General features: G+C 40.6%; 1 protein-coding gene across 1 annotated transcript in view; it reads left to right on the top strand.

Annotated features, from left to right (window-relative positions):
• The first annotated feature begins 3,024 nt into the window (after positions 1-3,024).
• rad18 (RAD18 E3 ubiquitin protein ligase) overlaps positions 3,025-19,370 on the top strand; it is a 30,825-nt gene continuing 14,479 nt past the window's right edge. Inside the window, exons 1-9 of the mRNA XM_079340873.1 lie at positions 3,025-3,200; positions 3,937-4,015; positions 4,313-4,374; positions 4,485-4,555; positions 10,993-11,420; positions 12,369-12,468; positions 14,080-14,267; positions 14,926-14,996; positions 15,246-15,306. Of these exons, the coding sequence (XP_079196999.1) occupies positions 3,150-3,200; positions 3,937-4,015; positions 4,313-4,374; positions 4,485-4,555; positions 10,993-11,420; positions 12,369-12,468; positions 14,080-14,267; positions 14,926-14,996; positions 15,246-15,306 (1,111 nt within the window). The 5' untranslated portion in view covers positions 3,025-3,149. The remainder of the gene's footprint in view (positions 3,201-3,936; positions 4,016-4,312; positions 4,375-4,484; positions 4,556-10,992; positions 11,421-12,368; positions 12,469-14,079; positions 14,268-14,925; positions 14,997-15,245; positions 15,307-19,370) is intronic.

Genomic DNA, 19,370 nt, shown 5'->3' with positions numbered 1-19,370 from the left:
ACATCGTTTTCACATTATTTTGAGAATGAATGAAGTCATTCAAACTTGTTTTTATTGATCTTTTTTTTAATAAAGAAAAGTATGATGTGATAAAAAGCTTTTTTTTTTTTTTTTTACATGATTCACTAAGATACTTTTTTTATATTACACAAGTTTTGATCTAGTTAGGTCGTGAAAAGGTCTTTGAAAAATGTGAAAGATTCTTGCAAAACTCAATGGACCTGGGGAAAAGATAGAATTAATTACGGAAATGTATATGTTGAGATGTTTTCTTTCCTTCCCTTTTCTCTTGGGACGGCAATGTTCACACACAGATACATTCAAAATGTTAACCAGTCGTTTGGGATAAGGGGAATGTTCATCCCTCACTAAATATTTGCTTAAACCATTAATACGTTTTCTCCATGTGATGAAGCTCTGAAAAAGGCATCAGTTATGAAACAGAATGGTGACAAGTTTAGAGTAACACAATATCAGAGATTATTTAAAGTACTACCAGGATTGGTTATACAACCCCGTACTGAAAAGAACATTAAAACATTCCATTCTGACATGGAGCCGGTGTCAAACACCTGGTAATGGATTAAATCTGTAACATAAATCCTGAAATATGGAGTCTTGCAGGATTTTAGAACATCATGTCTACATGCTGGTTTAAGCACATAATTACAGATTTTTCCAAAGCCATCAGAAAGTCTGTGCAGGGTGTGGGAAGACGACCTTTTTAGGTTCAATTCCGTCTGAAAACCTGTGATACTAAGCACATTTAAACTCCAGATGATTCCTCTGTCCACTGTTTGCGTCAGAAGGTCACATGTTTCAGTTGTGCTATAGTTTTCATTAATGATTGGTTCGTATTTTGCAGGTTCAGTGTGGGCATTTATTCATTCAGTGCAGGTCAGAATTCAAAGCTTGGGCTGTGCCTTTTATGACTTAATAAGTAGGAATAAAGAAAGCAGTAGAATGTAAACCATTCAAACTCCCATGGCTAAAGAAATTACCTCAATATGAAGACTTCAATCAGGAAAAGGGCAAAGCAGAGCTGCACGTTATTATCTCAGGATGAATTAATTCAATTTATCAGGCTGACGACAATGAACTGAAATAGGTAAACCCTGATTGGCCTTGACATTTACACTCCATTGATTCCTGAAACATTTAGACTTTCATGCAATCTAAAAGTTGTGAGCACAAAATAACATGGATCTTTTTTATCTGTGACACATCCTGTGATTAATAAAATGTAATGTGGTGGAGAACATTTGGAAAGAGTCAGATAGAAGATACTTCCCCTTTCCCTGGTGGATGAAACTTAAGACCCAGTTTTGTGTAGCCTTGAATGATCTGTTCAGGTATTTTCAAATGTGACATTATTTGACAACACACATAGAATATGGCATAATCAGAGCAATACAAACCAATCTGGAACATTACTGGATGGAGATGGTTGAGGACATAGAAAGTAATGTTTTGTCTACATAGCATAAATTGCATATTTCAACAGATAATACATTGGACGTTAGTAAATGGTAATTGGAAGCTAGTAATTGGAAGCCAACACGATTATAGAGGATGATATGACCATGGACTTTGACTCCAGATGGACATTTATCTTGAAAGATGTTTCCCTGTTATATTGTGCCTTGCAAAATGAACTGATTGTAAACATTAATAGATCATTTATGGTACATTTCTTTGTACTCCCACCTATTTTACTATACAGTACTACTTGTACATTTGTGTCATTCTTAATGTCAAGGAACTTTTTTTTATAAATGTTCCCAAAAAGTCAAATCAGATCATGACACGAAAAGCCCTAAACATTAATGAGTAATACTTCCAAAGAAAAATTATAGATAAATATTTTAAATAGTTAATAGCTGAGAGCGTACTTTTCTGTCTTTATATGTTCAGTATGTGTGGGCTTCCTCTGAAGTTGTAGAAGAATTTCCAGTTCAAGGAAAAGACGTCACCACTTTTTCAAAAATCCAATAAAAGTGAAAGGATTGTTTCACTGAACACATTGCGATAAGTGATGTAAGAGACATGGCATTCAAAACCACACACTGAGGGTTTGATGATTTCTCCTTGAAGCTCAGACCTGGTAGGTAAAATTGAGGTTAGTGCCCTATACAAGTAAAGGTGGATGGATTAATACTCTCAGGTTCACCGGCTGGCTTTATGGTTAGATTTAACAGTGTATACATTTGATTGGCTGATTTGATTAATAAGAAAAAGAACTTCCTTTAAATTATTTATTGTCACTATAAGTTCATTTATCATTGTATGAAAAATTGTATTATGATCTGAATTGTGCATGGCTCTTGGACCCTTCAGCTTAGTTTTATAAAGTTAGGCACACCTTCTCCTGCGCCTAACTGCTGCAATGCATAGAGTCTTTTAAATGGCTTACACTGATTCATAAATTATATTGTTTCACATAAAGTGGTATTCAACATGAATAAAATATCTAACCCATATGACTCATATAGTTTAATGGAAACATTGGTAAAGTATGTTTATTCTGCATGGCTGATTTAACCCTTGCTATAACATTTTATACAAATGTAAAAACTGTCAAAAAAAAGAAGCAGTAATGTTGTGTCTAATTATATGGCATTCTGTATACAACCAGCCATTCGATAAAAATAAATGGAACTAAAGATAGACTGTTTGAGACTAAGTGCTTAATAATAATACTGTTGCACCTACTGTACCAATAACTTGATCAATAAATCGCCTACTTTGTTCATCAAGCAACTTTTTTACAAGACTTTTCTTCCTACCAAAGACAAAACATATTCAGCATAAATAAGGGTAGCCTATAACTAAACAGGAAAGGCAAAGCATAGTGATAACACTGCATGGATTTGGATTTTTGTTAAAAATTATCAAAGGAAAAAAAATGTTATGTCTATTTTGTGTATTTATCTAAAATGTCGGATGTTGAAAACGAACGACAATTTACAATATTGTATTTCTGATTCTGATTCTCACAGTCTTTCGGAACTACAAATACTTACCGGAAGTCGTCAAATGACTTAAGAGAGATACTTCCTGTGTCTGTTCGAGCGGGACTTTGAGTGCTGCCAAACGCCTTAACCATTAACATTTGTTATTGTCTTCAACAGTAAGTTTTGTTTACCGACATGGCCTTTCAGGTTGAAGCGGATTTCCCACCTGGCCTTTCATCTTTAAATGTGAGTGATGTGTTTCGTCTCAGATGGTTCTGAACTAAAACGGCTGTTAGCTCGAAGCTAAAGGAAACCCCCAAACAGATAACCACAACAATAACATGTTACTTAACGAGTCATTTAAAACCCATGGGCCGGTAAAGATTCAGATCCTTTATTCTGTGGTGTACAATATGCTTGGATAACGTTTGTAAATGTAAGGTGAGATAACTTTTTAAGGTACAACAGGGACAACTACCAATAACAATCAACCTCAGTTTAAGATATGAAACAGTAGCAGTATATAAACCCTGCGCTGAGATCATGCTTTAAGTAAACGTTTAACCGATTTATGCCCATTGTAAGAAGTACTATAAAAGTAAACAGGTGTAAGAAGCATTTGTAGCTTGTCTTGTTGTTACACGTTTGTTTAGTCGTGTCTTTCTGGGGATATCTTTACAACTCTTTTACTTCTGATAAAGTTTCCACAGAGAAAATCACTAACCCGAGTGTGGATTTAAATCACATTTAGTTTATTAGCCACTTAGCAAAATGGTCATGTTATTTTTTTAAATTCTTAATTAATTAAAACAAGTGTATGAATTCCATTACAAATGCAACTATCTCAGCATTCTGTAAGATAGCCAGCTTCACTAAAAAAAAAGTCAGTGTTGGTCACTTTCCTGTCACCTGGCCTCTTTTCCTGTCTGATTAGTTTGATGATGTCATCGAGTCACTGACTGAGATTGTTTCTCTTGTACAGAGTGTTGACACCCTGCTCAGATGTCCCATTTGCTTCGACTACCTCAATATTACAATGATGACTAAATGTTCTCACAACTGTAAGTATTACTTTTTTTTAGTTGCTGTTCTTAAATGTATTGCAGTGTTTTGAGTATATATAATATACTACTGTGAGAAGATTGTACAGCAAGAACAAAGAAGTAGCAGAGAGTCTTAGAAACAAACAAACAGTTAAGTAATGCAGGTAGCTACTAGCTCTTTATTCTTTTGTTTGATCAGTTTATTTAAGTTGGTGGATCTCAGCTTACATCTTATTGTTTCAATAGACTGCATCAATTTCTCCTTGTATGTCTGACTTTGTTAAAGTATTCTTTTGTTTGCAATTTATCCCGCAGTTTGCTCCTTGTGTATCCGAAAATTTCTGTCCTATAAGCCGCAGTGCCCTCTGTGCAATACAGTAAGTACAAATCTGCATAAACATGAGTGTCAAACCAAGAGTTTAGATTACAGGATTGCAGGTTGTTGTCTGTAGGTAAAGAGTTCCCTCTTATATCCCTTTTCTTCTAGGCAGCAGCAGAACAAGATCTGAGGAACAACCGTTTGTTGGATGATTTGGTGGAAAGCTTTCAAGCTGCAAGGTAACCTGACAAGACACGAGAACTTGTGTTCATCAGAACCCTCTTTATAAATGAGCCTGTGTGCAGACTGCAGCAGCAGTGGCTGTTTTAAATTACGAACTACAATTGGAAGAGTGATGGTGTCACAACTGGTGCACTTTGTAAGGATGTAACAATATCAAAATCTCACAATTCAACAATACGACGACTTAAAGACCATATGAAGTAAAATAATTGAATCTTCAGCTGTTTCTAACCTTCTCTAGGCTTCTACCTACCGACCTCATGGGTTTGCTAAATGCTTCCTTAAGAATAATTGGCACTGGAAGAATTCTTTTCTTGTGTCCCCTCACTTCTTTTCGGAGTGACGATTTGTTAAGTGGCTACTTGTATTCCCAGACGTGTAGGTCGCTGCAGCCCGCCAGTGTCTGCATATTATTGTTTTTTTTTTTTTTTTTTGTGCGGCACCTTTCTCTGCTTGTTCATTTCTTGGCACAGGGAAAAGCGAAACAACTTCCTCGCGTCAGATTTAAAAGCCGCTGGAGAATTCCACGATGTCAAAATGGTCTCTCTGTAGCCTTCTCCCTCGCAAACAAAGTCTGGTGTCAGTTATTCTGGTGTCGCTGTCCCATATCTGAGGCAGCGAAGAGAGCGCAAAAAAAATGAGGGAGGCTTCATTGGATGATCGTTTCGACATCTCCCACTTCCCTAAGCTCTGCTCCACTGAAACTAAACCAGACTTTTTAACCCAAAAGACCCATCGAGTCATGCCGTCACAGGTCCACAGTGGTATCAAGAAACTTCTCTTGATCTCTGGTTTTTCCCGAGCACTATGATTTTAAACTCATCCGTTTTAAATGTAGGGCAGTTTTTTTCAGCACAAGCTGTAAATCTGGAGAATTCACTATTAAAACATTTGGCTGCATAAAGAGACACAGATGGTTAGTTAAGAAACTACAAGGTCTGGTCCTTTACTTTATCATCATAGAACAATGAAATTCAAGCACTTGAATAGTCCTTTGTCGACCACAACAACGTTTTTGTATTTGATTTTTTTTTTTTTTATTTCCTTGGAGAGAGAGACCACAGTAATTGAAAATAACAAATCAGAACCGACTTTTCCCCAAAATCCATGTGAATCTCCTTACAGTGAACACAGGTGCACCATCTGTACATCTCTCCAATTTGTATACATCAAGACTCGAGGAGCTGAGGAGATAAAGGTTTACCGTGGGGATTTCAGGGGGGATTACTTGTTATTGTCGAGATTACAATATGTCCACGAGGGAACCCGTTTCACTTAACTTCAATTCAGCAGCATTAGAAAAACAGTTATAATTGCCTTCCGCTAATCTACTTGTGATTTTACGGATTTTCTGTAAATCAAATGGGGATTTTGTTTTCATAATCTAGGCTGGCACAGGGATCTCTGTGTAGTGCACGTTTCTATATGTGTTGTATTGCTTTGGGGCTGCCTTTTTTTTTTTTTTTTTTTTTTTTTCATTAGAGTCGGCTGTAAGCAGAGGGAGCAGTATCCAGGCTGAGCTGCTCTCATAGACACTCCTTGGTTCTTTAAATTGGATTTTTTTTTCCTGCAGTGACATTCATTGTAGTGGAGGAAAAAACGTTTTCCTTCATGTTTTGTTGTTTGTAGCACCGGCCGCACAGATGAAGCTTACAGCCGTACACGTGTGCTCATTGATTTTTTTTTTTTTTTTTTTGTGACAGGCTGCTTAATGTGCAGCACTTTTCATAATCAGAATCTGCTTTATTGGCCATGTATGCTTAGATATACAAGGACTTCTCTTCAGTCACCTCTGCTGGGGCTTTTTCTGGATTGTGTCTATATGGGAGATCCATTTCAGGTCCCCGGAGATTGTGGGTCCCAGGAACCTGAAAGAGTCCACAATAGAGACTGTGCTGTTCAGAACGGTGAGGAGGGGGGCTTCTCCTGAAATCCACTGTCATCTCCACAGTCTTGAGCTCCAGACTTGTCACTGGCTGAGACCGTTGACGGCGGTGTCGTCCGCGAACTTCAGGAGTTTCACAGAAGGGTCCCTGAGGTGCAGTCGTTGGTGTAGAGCAGGGGTGTCAAACTCCAGTCCTGGAGGGCTGGCTTCCTCAGACTATTAGATGTCTCCCTGCTCGGACGCAGCTGAATCCAATGAGTGACTCGTTATCAGGCTTCTGCAGAGATTGATGACAGCACATTGGTTTAAAGCAGGTGTGTTAGAGCAAGGAGACATCTAAAAGTCTGAGGAAGCCAGCCCTCGAGGACTGGAGTTTGACACCTGTGGTGTAGAGGGAGAGGAGCTGTGGAGAGAGAGAGAGCACACCGCTGGGAGGCGCTAGCTAGTGCTGATTGTCTGGTTGCTCGATGTGACGCTCCACACTGCCTCACCTGCTGCCTCCTGTCAGTCAGGAAGTTGGTGATCCACTGACAGGTGGAGGCCGGCACCGCAAACAGGATCCTAGCGTAGGTCCCTAGGGAGTCGAGGGGATGCAGGATGTAGATCAGGGTGCGAGTGTTCGGGTGGTGTGAGTGATTCTGCAGTGAGAGACTGTTTTTTTTTTTTTTTTTTTTTAAGTTGTGAAATAAACAAGAATTTACAATCTCCGGGTACAGCTGGACACCGTATGTCCTCCTGGTTTAAGGTCATAACTTTCTCATCATGTGGTCCTCGCGGCGTATCTCTTTCAGTCTATTTCCTGTTGTGTGAAAAATGACAATATGAGGGGGACACATCTCCTCAGGGTCACGCTCCTGCTTTTTTCAGAAATAGATAAGTCAATGATGTCTTCTGGCTGGTCTGTGCCAGCTGCCTTATGGATGGCTCTCCGTCAAGAAAAACAAACAGCCTGCTATGCGAACAGAGGCTGACATTGATTTAATCAGTTAGCTTTGTCCCTGGATTAAACTAAAAACCGGCTAACGTAAACATATGGGATGATTGCTTTCATTTATTCTAGTTGTCAGTTTACCTTTCCATTGATTACATCCATAGTTTTGCACTCTGAGAGGTCTCCTTTCAAACTTTACACACTCTCTGATTGCCATCACTGTTGAGATGAGTCACTCACGCATCTGCTCTGTGTTCGGTTTTTTAATTTCCTGTTGTCTCGTGTTGGGCGGCTGAAACACTCAATTCCTTGATCGATGGCTCCGTCATAAAGTCGTGTTGTTATGTGCTAATAGATTTGCCTCAAACAGTTGATCTTTGTTTTGGATTTGTTCCGTTGCACTGATTGATAACTACGGACCAAAGACAAGAACTGTCTGACAGAAGGAAAATGTCGGGCCTGGCTTAAACATAAGGAGGAATAGATTCACTGTCGAGGCTGTCCGTCTGAATGTTTAGCACATTTCATACAAACATAAACCCGACGTCCTTTACAGAAGACCAAAGATAAACAAAGACAATACAAACTCATTAATAAAATAACAAGACAAAACAAAACAGACAAAGATAAACTAGCAGCCAGAGGCACGAATGAAAGAAAATGTTTTAAGTGTGCTTTTAAAAGAACTTCATGTTTTTACAGACCTCAGATCAGCAGGTAGTTAATTTTCCATAAAGCTGAACCATGGAGACTAAGTGCACCTTCACTAGATTTGGTATTGACTTTTGGTGAGTTTATTAGACCTGTAGCTGCTGATCTGATGGCTCTTAATGGACTGTAGTCAATGAGTAGGTCAGAAAGATACTGAGGTGCCATTCCATGTAATCCTTTGTGAACCAGAAGTGATATTTTCAATTCAGTTCTTTAGTGAACTGGAAGCCAAAGGATTGTTTTTTAGTGTTCTATCTTCTTAGTGAACACTCTGGCTGCTGCGTTTCGGACCAGTTGTTTGGAGTCGGATTGGGTCATGAACCACCTGAGTTTGGATATGTTCCTGAGATTCTTCGCACTCTCTTTTGTATTTTGTGTAACACATAGTGTAGTGACATTAAGTGACTCTGAAACAATAAGCAAGATATTTGAATTACCATTGGCTCTCATGGTCTTTGTTGTTTTGTATCACTGGAAAAAAAAAAAGTTTGTCTTTCAAGTTCTTCATTTGGAATGAATCTATGGCATTTGTAATTTAAGAGACGTGAGTGCAAACATGAGCAAAGAGTAGATTGTGTCCAAAGGAGTGCGTGTTTGTTTCATGGAGCTTTGATTTCAACTTTTGTAGCTCCTCGTGCTTTTAAACACAGTCCGCACTAATGATAAAAGGCCTGACTTCCTGATGAGTAAAGACTTGATATGATGGGAGAAAATAAATGTTCAAGCAGCGAGGAGCAGACTCGGAACATCTAAATGCACAAACGCAAAAGGACAAAGAGAGCCGAAACGTCAGCACACTCGATGTCTTCGGCAGATCAGCGGGGTAGAGATCAACAACGGCCACGTTTCAGCACAAATCCTTCAACACACACACACACACGCACACACACACACACACACACACACACACACACACACACACACACACACACACACACACACACACACACACACACACACACACACACACCATAAAAAGGGGGCGCTGGTTTGTACGACAGGAAATGGACCAACAAATCAATGCAATGAATACATAGAAAAATAAAACACATCTTTACACTTATTGCATGAGAAGAACCATGAATCTAGAAGTATTTATTGTTGCCATAGGTCTAGACCTGCAGTGTCAATCAGACTTCAAACTAAAAGTCCAAACCTTTATGTTTATTCCCTCAAAATAGCATTTTTACCTCAGCGATTGTCATTGTGTTTCTCAGTGTCTTGAATTTTTAATATTCTAACCCATTCCTTATTCTTTTTGTGCCCTGCTTTGTTTCCAGTATGTGTTTCAATGTTTAATTTAGCAGCCTCTGCCAAGCCTCCATCCCATTCATAGTACCCTGAGAGATATGGTCCACATATGATGAATGTCCTTCCCCCATCAGAATAAGAAGTTGTGGAAACACTGAGATTGGACTGTTATATTTCCATCAGCTCCACATCCTCCAAAAGTCCAATCCAAAGTGACCCCAAGCCATACCCAGGCAGAGTTTTATTTTGAAGGAGGAGTCACAGAATATCCTTGTTCATGTTATGGTGTCGGAGCTCCAATGAGGCTAGGAATACCATTTCTTTATCATGGAGACTTTTAACTGTTTCCATTGAAGTTCCCATCATGTCACTCCAGTCTAAACGTGCAGATTATTTGAAGCAGAGGTGTCTCTTTGCATTTATTACTTTACAAAAAAACCCTTAACTTAAACACAAAGTATACCTATTATGTCTGTAATGTCTGAAAACAAGGACTTATTTGCTCTTCTGACAAGTGTCATCTCCATGGCAACAGCCAGTAAACCTGCACTCAACACTATTTCCAACCATTTGACTGACTAAAGATACGGAAACACGTCTTTGCTCAAATGAGGCAGAAACATTAAAAAAAGGAATGGCTCTAATGTGTCACGATAGAGCGTCAGAACGAGCCAGCTTGTTCTGAGTCACAGTGATAAGCATTCAAAAGCAACCAATAAGCTCAAAGTAAGCCACAAGACCGGCACTCTTTAGTTAGACCTCGTGATGATTTGGGCGATTTTTCATATTGTTGTCCTTCTTTATTCTTTGACTAATGTAAATAATATAAATATAAATATTCAGAGTTGGAGACCTTAAAAGAATGTGCTGTTTGTTTTCCTAGCTGCATGCATTGTCATGGATTTAAGGTGGGAGCAGACAGAGAGGAGATCTTTCCACATCGTGTGTGTGTGTGTGTGTGTGTGTGTGTGTGTGTGTGTGTGTGTGTGTGTGTGTGTGTGTGTGTGTGTGTGTGTGTGTGTGTGTGTGTGTGTGTGTGTGTGTGTGTGTGTGTGTGTGTGTGTGTGTGTGTGTGTGTGTGTGTGTGTGTGTGTGTGTGTGTGTGTGTGTGTGTGTGTGTGTGTGTGTGTGTGTGTGTGTGTGTGTGTGTGTGTGTGTGTGTGTGTGTGTGTGTGTGTGTGTGTGTGTGTGTGTGTGTGTCTTAATGGGGACAATGAGTCTAAATAAGTTTTAAATATGGAAAAGCAAACATCACACACCTCATTGGTTCCATTTTATTGCCCAGTAATGGCCCAGTTGCAATTTGTTTGCTTTCAACAATTTCCAAGACTGAAGCCAAGTGTTTCTCTCGCTCCGGAGGGAAAGGAAAGAGATAATTGAGCAGGTGCAGCTGACTTTCCAGATCTTTCTCTCCACCATTATCTTCTCATACAACATGCTCTCACCTTCCAGTGTTCCTTTACGTTATTTCACATGCACTTGTTGATAAATGTTTATCGGTGTGTACTTTCTTTTGTTTGAGGTGCAGTAGGTGCTGCATGATGTATCGGACTGAGCTCAACCTCGTCACGGAGTCGTGCTGGACTGCTCGCTTCATCACACGCCGCACACGTTTTTCATTCACATGCACTTTGCCTTTGTTTTCCTTTCTCCAGGCAGCAGTTGTCAAAAGCAAATTTTCTCTCTCCTCCAATATCCCCAAAGACTCCAGCGTCAGCTGTCAAATGCAAAACTCCCAGAGAGAAAGGCCAGAAGTGTAAGAGCACCGTTTTGAGTCACTTTTTCCAGAAGAGGCCAAAGACATCTCCATCTGAAGAAACCCATCGGGAACGCTCCGCTGCTCCTTGTACTCAGCAGGGATCACGGACTGCACACACTTCTAATGTAAACGGCACCGATCTGCATTCAGCAACTGCTCGACCCCCAGTGTGCGTGAAGGAAGAGCCGATTGACGTGCAGGAGGGATCTATGCCGGCGCTCATGTCAATCAAACAGGAGGACACATGCTCGTACGTTTTAAACACAGGAGCTGAGATGGCACATTCCTCTTCGCCGTTCAAAGATGTGAAGCATGTAATCAAAGGTAAAGACTTTGTGATCGTCTGCAGGTCACAGCGTCTGCCAGCTTATTGTGTGTTCACTGACTCTCAACATTGGAATATCACTCAGTCATCGTAAAAGAAAAGCTAGAATATGCTGCCGGTGGGAAGAAAAAAAAGAAAACTGCAGTTGTAAAGCTGAGTGTTGCCTTTTACAGACTATAAAACATCAACATTATTTCAACATTAACACAGGCCAAAGCCTTGTTTTAGTCCCACAGACGGCACATTTAAAACACCCTGTTGTTACAGCATAAATGAACATGTTATCCATGGTTAGGCAGGAGGCTGACCTGATTGACAGGTTGGCGTGACGTAAAAGTTTGTCAGGACATTTAAAAAACCCGCCTCAGCTCCAGCTGTCAGCCCGTCGTGAGGTTGACTGAAAGTTAGGCCGAGGCAATATTTTCCAGCATGGCGGGCTGCTCTCCTATCAGCCTCAGGAGCTCTCTGCCTTCACAGACGGGTGACATCACTCAGGCTTCGTCCATTCATAATGTTCACAGTGTATGGTTGGGAGCCTCCGCTTGGTATTTCAGGTGCTAACTCTCTTACCAATACGAAACGGGCGTAAAGGCTGTCAAAACGAAATCTATGACTTTAGAGTTCAGCAGCAAAGACTACATTATTGTTTTATTGTCTTTCGACCTCCTCAAATTAGTCCCAGACTACAGCCTCAAGAAAATACTCAACCTTTTTCAAGAAAGCATATTGTATTGTTGCTTTTTGCAGTTTTTATATGATGGGTATCTGTGAGAAATGTTAGCTCTGTACTGTTTTAGTTTCATCTAAGTTGTTCGGACCAGTGAGTTGTTTTTCCTGATACTGGAATGTAATGACACTCAAGCACCTACATTGTGTTTATGTTTTATTCGGATGTTAATATTATTGGTCCTTGAGTAAATCTTTTTTTTTTCTCTTTCTCTCTCCAGTGGAGTGTCCTGTCTGTTCTGTGAGCGTGCCGCAGCAGTTCATCAACAAGCATCTGGATACGTGTCTGAGCAGAGGAGAGAAGAAGGAGAGCTTGAGAAGGTAAAAAGCTACTTCACCGAACACTTCCAGGAACGCTCTCCACTCTTGTTTACTCCCGCTTTCACACTTTGTACGGAGGTATTTAACTTAAAGACTGCTGATAGATTTTTCCAAGGACTATAGAGAGAGAGGAGAAAAGTAGCTGTTGAAGGAGGTACTGTAAAGTTCCTGGTATAGAGGCAATTCTGAACAGTCTCAGAAAATAACACAATTTATTGAATGAGCCCAGATCGATTCCTTGACTAATCAGATCGGCCTATAAATAAATAAATGGAGAAACAAACCAGAGAACGTAGCAGCAGGCTGCTAAGCTATGTAGCTATTTCTAAAAGCGACGTGTCTTTTTTTTTTTTCTTTAAGATTTATTTTTGGCATTTTTGCCTTTTATTATAGAGGGACGAAAGTGGACTCAGTGATAGAGTGGGGAGAGACATGTGGGAAAGGAGCCACAGGCCACCCGTGCGAGGACTATAGCCTCAGTGCATGGGGACGCGCACACTGCCGCTGTGCCGCCAACGGCCCCACGACATCATATGTCTTCTAATAAACACACTTGTGCTTCTGGTCAAATAGCCGACAGTGCGACAGATCCTGAAGGCTCCACATCAGTAGCACTCTTCTTGGCTCTACAGTCTGTCCCCTTTACACTCAGTCATTGTGTTACACCTCTTCCCTATTAGATATATGGTTGAGGTTCTGCAGGCCCTGCCCTGTCTGGCTGACATCGTTCTGAATTAAGGGCGGGGGTGCAGACACTGCAGCCAGAGTAAATCAGGTCTTAGCTCACATATTCGTCCGTTTTCTCAGACTGTGTCACTTTATATAGAGTCGGATGATATTGACTTCATTTGTCTTGTGCACTTTTTGGGCGCCGTCTTGAGTTCGATCGTTTCCACTCTGTTCCGTTCAGTTTCTTTAAATGTTTGTTTCTTTAAAATGAAAATCACGTTTGCACATTTGTAGTTCGACCATCGTTAGCTGGCTTCGTCACTTGCCAGAGACGCTCCTCACATTGCTTGACACACAGATCCTTGTGAGTGGCCTCTGAAAGCGGCTTCTCCAGGGCGTTTAAGGACCCGCGCACAAATGATGAGGTCGTGCTAATGATTGGTTATATTTGTGTTTCAGTGCAACTCACTTCATCAGGTGGTAGACCTCGGTGTCATGATGATGAAGTGCAGAGGTTTTAATATTCTGGCTGTTTCTTGCCAGCCGTTATGAGAAGGATTCCTCTAGCAACCAGTCTTAAAAACTTCCATTGAGTGTTTTATATTCAAGGTAGAATAAAAAATGTAGCCAAAAAAGCCCATTGGACGTCTTTGCCAGATTCTAACAGGGCTGTGGATCATCAGAAGGCTGCGTCTGCACCAGGCTGACAAATCGCAACCACCCTCCATTAATATGACTTTGTTATGAGCTCTGCCAATGTGGCCGCTGTGTGATAAATTTGATTAAGCCGAGATAATCAATCAATCTTTTTACAGCTGATGACAGCCTTTTTATTGAGAGCAGTCTTCAAGGTGTTTATTAAAGCTGTGCGCAGAGAGACGCACGATCGAATCATACCTGACGATAACCAGAAATGAAACTGAGTCCGCCTGCTGGTTCCAGTTCCATTGGGAGGACGAGGCGCCCGATGGGGAAGGCGGTGTACAACCTGCTGTCCCTGCAGGAGCTGAAGAGGAGGCTGAGGGAGTGCCACCTCTCCGTGCAGGGCTCACGGGACCAGATGATCAAAAGGCACCGGGAGTTTGTCCAAATCTACAACGCTCAGGGGGATTCCTTAAACCCGAAATCAGGTGACTGTCAAAAGACTGTGGAAGCAAAATGACGGAGCCACTGTCAAATTTATCCAGCATGCAAGGCTCTGACTAACAAAGCAAAATAACTCTTGGGCCTTTGTAAACATAGTGTAAAATGTGGAACAGTCAGTAACATTAAACCCCATGACACTATACGAGGAAACGTTCAAACAGTTGAAGGAGGATTTTGTTCACCTTCTTATTTTCCAACAGAAGACAGTAACAGGTGCCAAAATGACGTCCTCCTAGCTTTTAGTATTAGACCTAGTCCTGGTCTTCATTCTGTCCCAGTGAGACTGGAAAAGTCTGTAATCCTCCCAAACTGGTAGAATCATCAGATGTTTTGACACTCACCCTTAAAAACCAGCAAATGTCAGCGGGATCAGTGAGCAACATACATGCTCTGAATGTTTCTGATCTATTAAATGACTAAGTGATTCTGCTTCAGAGATATTCCTGCATTGTGTGTGTGTGTGTGTTCTGATTTCGCCTCAACACGGTGTGTTGTTCTTTTACTGGCACCCTCGGGAGTGCTTTCATACTGAAGAGCTTCCTCAAGGGGATAAAACGTTTTATGTGCTTGATAACGCAGCTCTCATAACGGGCAATATTTGGTGATCTCTGGAGTAATAAAGCTTTCTTTGTCCTCCGTCAGCTGAAGATATTGCCAAAGAAGTGGAGGCCAATGAGAAGATCAAGAATCAGCTGCAGGGGAAAGTCAAACCAGTGAGTGCCTACTGTCTGCAAAAAAAAAAAGCAGACGCTGTGATGTTCAATAAAAAAGAGAACGCAGGTAGAAATTAGATTCTTACGAAACAGGGTTTTTTTTTCCATCTCAGGGATGGACAAAGTACAATTTCTGAGAGCTACTTAATGGAATATGAAAACGAGAATTTGTCACGCTACTCTTGAGATCATTCGTGTTGGATTGGCTGTGGTGTTTAATGTTCGTGATGTCATCAACGTCTCTTGCAGGTCATGGTTTTCTCAAAGAATGCGTCTGAGAAGGAGATTGAAGAAGTGCACTCAAACTATAGTAAGTGATTTTTTTTTTTTGCCCTGGATCTTTATTTAAACCTGACTGCACATCTAGATGCTGCTTGTATCTCATGTGCCCAAATGTTCAGTTGAATTATAATTATCTTGTTTAATTATGGAATTTAAATAGTTAATCAGCGTTAACTATAAAGGACTACAGCCTCCATACGTAGTGCACGCACTATAACCACAAGGCTACCAGGACAACCATGAATGTGTTGTCTTTAGAAAAGGCTCATTTACTTCCTGTTTGGATACAATCCTCTTTTAATGTTAAAATAAAATAAGGAACTTCTGGTAGAGTAAAGGTTAGGTCAGAGAACCAGGTAACATGACAAGAATAATGACAAGCTCTTTTACATTATATGGTATATCTTTAAAACAAAATACAACTCAGAACAAGGGTTAAGACTTCACAGCCTTCATTATTATAATCAGATCTACACAGAGCATGAACAAACAGAGTTTTTGATGCAAACACCGCTTTGAAATGTGAAACGAATTCCTGTTTGACCAAGTGAAACGTCCGAATATCTTAAACTGTCAAACTGTGGCTTTCGAGGAAGACTGTGCAACTTTCTGATCCAGTAGATGTCGCCCTTGAGCACCAGTGTGAAACCATAATAAAAAAAAACGCTGTTTAGAGACACCTCCGCTATTCTGAAGCCGCGGCTTTCCTCCAGCGACACCGCTCCACTCATCATCGCACTAAGTAGTTATGAATTAGAACCACCGTTAAGAGGAAGTGGCGGACAGAATTGTACTTTGTGCTAGCAGGCTAACGTTAGCACACTTTGGTCGACTCATAGTTTCATATTACACATACATTGACACAGAATGACCGAGATCTAAACAACCTAATGTGGCATCCAAATCAGCAGTGAGTAGACGATGTTATTCCACTTTCTCTAGTCGTTGACTGAAGCAGCTTTATGCGCAGGGTCATCCCGTAAACATGATGGTAAACAACGGCCCGACAACAGCACAACTACCGAGACTCCCTCTTCTCTCTCATTATCAGAGAGATTTTTTATATAGAATATTGATTGATTGATTTCTGCTTTATTTTTGTGTTCTGCCTTTTAGTACTTAAGCAGATGTGCTTAGTTCGATCCTGTCCCTGCAGATGACTAGAAACCAGTTATGAAAATGATTCAGACTTCCTCTGTTGGAAAGAGAGTATAGAGAAAGGTTTAGCACTACAGCAAGGTTCATCACTTAAATGGACACAGAACTGAAATATTAATGAGATAAACATGTGGCCTCTTAATGACAGCCTGTAATGACTTTTTCCAAAGTAGACCGTAGTCTTGTGAATCTGGGGAGAGGCTTGTTTTTCCAGTTTGTTGCAGAGAATTTGGTTGGAAAATCCACTCTACAGGCTGCAATCTTTTTCTTGAGACAAAATCCATCAACTAAAACTGTAAAAGGTTTTTTTTTTCCCCTGTCAAAGCTTAGTGACTGTAGTGTGGTTATTTAGTGGGGACGATTTTTTTTTTTCTGGCCTGAAACTGAAGCAACAATATTCACAGTATCTCAGACTTTGGATCTCCAAGAAAATAGGATTTCAGGTAGTCACTATGTCTACCAGCCACGGTTTCCATCTTACTTTGTTCAGTCTAAAGAAGCTTTCCATTAGGAGCCAAATTGCACAATCATCAGTATGTGAGTCATTGAGCGGCAAGGGGTGGAATGAAAATGTGAAGTGTTGAGGTGACTTAAGGTTTTGCTTTATATATATATATATATATATATATATATATATATATATATATATATATATATATATGTAAAAAGAAAAACGTATTTCTTTTTTTTTTTGGGACATATTGGCTCTGTCTCAGGTGTTTATGGCTGTTTTTGTTTTCATTTCCCATGTGTTTAGATTCACAGGAATCCGCTCCGGCTGTGTGGGTTTATCCTCAGAGTCAAGGTTGAGAAAGAACAGCAGCAACAGAGAGCATCATCCCAAGTCTTGTTGTCATGTCATTTTTATTTTTTTGGGGGGAGGGGGGGAGAGACTCTGCAGAGCTAACTTTAAAACTGGTTGAAAAATGGATGTGACTCACAGGAGGCGGGGTTCTAAAAATAGCCGCACTGCTGTGATAACCTCTTGATTTATCAGAGGAGGATGTGGATGACTCACTCTGCCAGCGGGGGGGGGGGGGGGAATGGTGAATGAGCAGACAGAAAGGTGAAAACAGCACACGTGCTCGCACACACATCCAATCCAACAGGGCTTGAAGCCTTTTTGTCTTGAATGTGACAGCACATTCTTTGAGAGTTAATACAATCAGACGCTGGTTGTTTCGAGAAACATCCTCATAACAAGGATTAACTTCGAGGAAATACATGGAAATCCTGCTGTAATGAGGCTCCCCTCCGGAGAAGTTTGATATGTCTATGCAACTCCCAGATGTCATCACTGGGGGGGGAAAGTGTGTTGAGACTGAACCCTGCGTGGTCACTTTAATCTTCTTTAGTTCAAATATTTTCTCCCTCGGCATGTAAACTAAAGCAGTAAAGCATATAAGCTATACTAAACACAGCTCTATGCAGGGCTTCATAACATCAGCGAACTTAATACATGCAACAACTGAATCCAGTATTGTGGAGATGACGTGACAAGTTAAACACATCTTTATTTGATTTGACCCAATGGTGAGACTTTGCCAAGGTAGCAACTATATAAAAAAACACAACAACAAACAAAACAACAAAAGACGGAGAAATCAGAACGATCTGAAAAAAGGTTTCAAATACACACTGGCAGCCACATGCCTCCTTCATCAAATCAAACTATTTGTTGTATTTTCTCGTTGCTCAGGACCCTCGCTTTCACTGAGTTGTGGTATTTGAGTGTAATTCCGACACTTACCTGTGGAGGCAGTCTTGGGGGGGGGGAGCGGGTGTGTATTGTAACTAATGTCTTGTGTCCTGGCTGTCTGTATACTGCTACTGGATGACTTGAATTTCCCTCGGGATCAATAAAGTATCTATCTATCTATCAGTCTATCTTTGGTTACACTGGGCATAAAACAGAGACTCCAGGTACCGGGAATTGCAGCCATGAATGAGTGAATGGAGGCGAACAGTTTTCGACTTTGTCAGCGTTCAACAAGACTATTAAGAGTTCATTAAATTGTGTGATGTTTTATTCTATTGGAATACACGCGTCAATAAAAACCTTGTGGAAAAGGTAAACAACAGGTCGTCGTATCCAAAATGATGACGTGCGTCGATGGGACATTGGATTTGTTGAAATGACAAGAAGATGCGTCCCAACCGGATCCAATTCAGTTCACTCCAGTCCTCTCACTTTCTGTTCAGTGTTATGAGTGTGTTTTCAGCTGTTCTTGACGATTATTCCATGTGAAGGGGGATCTTTTTTAGAGCACGAGTTGTTTCCAGTGGTTCATGAATGTGTGTCTGTGAAAGAAATGTTGCAAAAAGTCTGAAGAGCTTTTTTTAAGCGTGTTTGTTCTGTCACACTCTGTACAGTCTGAAGTCCAAACTGCACAACTTTTCATTAAATTTGTCTGATTGGTTAAAAACACAAATAACAGGTGGTGATTTTTTTTTTATGAAGGAAGTTGGTGGTGACTGAATCCTGAGGTTAAACTGGATTAGAGGATCATATCCAGTGGATCTGAAGTAGACTTTACAAACGTTACATGTTCATAGAAAATTCAAACTAAGATGTGCAGAACTTAAGGGGTTAGGAGAGTCTCTCTCTCATCAGTTTTAGTGGCCATGGGATTTAACTTTGGCAGACTGCGCTCTCAAATGTAGAAATTAAAAAATGTTTGCATGCTGCGTGTTGTTGGCATGGCGTATTTACATAAAACCGTTTTTCTTTCAATGCAATTCAGGCAGGCTTGGAGTTATATTCCCTTTCCTCAGAGAAAGTGGAGTTACAGAAATATCTGTGGGATTGACAGGTGTTTACTCGTAGCACAGTCAGCGGCTGACCTTTACTTCCTCTTGAACTAAAATATAACAAGACTCCCCCCCCCCCCCCCCCCCCCCCGCTGCCTGGTCAGAATATGACAAGCAGTGGTG

Source organism: Symphodus melops (genome assembly GCF_947650265.1).
Source record: "Symphodus melops genome assembly, chromosome: 4".
Taxonomy (NCBI): Eukaryota; Metazoa; Chordata; class Actinopteri; order Labriformes; family Labridae; genus Symphodus; species Symphodus melops.
The sequence above is the reverse complement of the archived record's forward strand: the minus strand, read 5'-3'. Positions and strand labels throughout refer to the sequence as shown.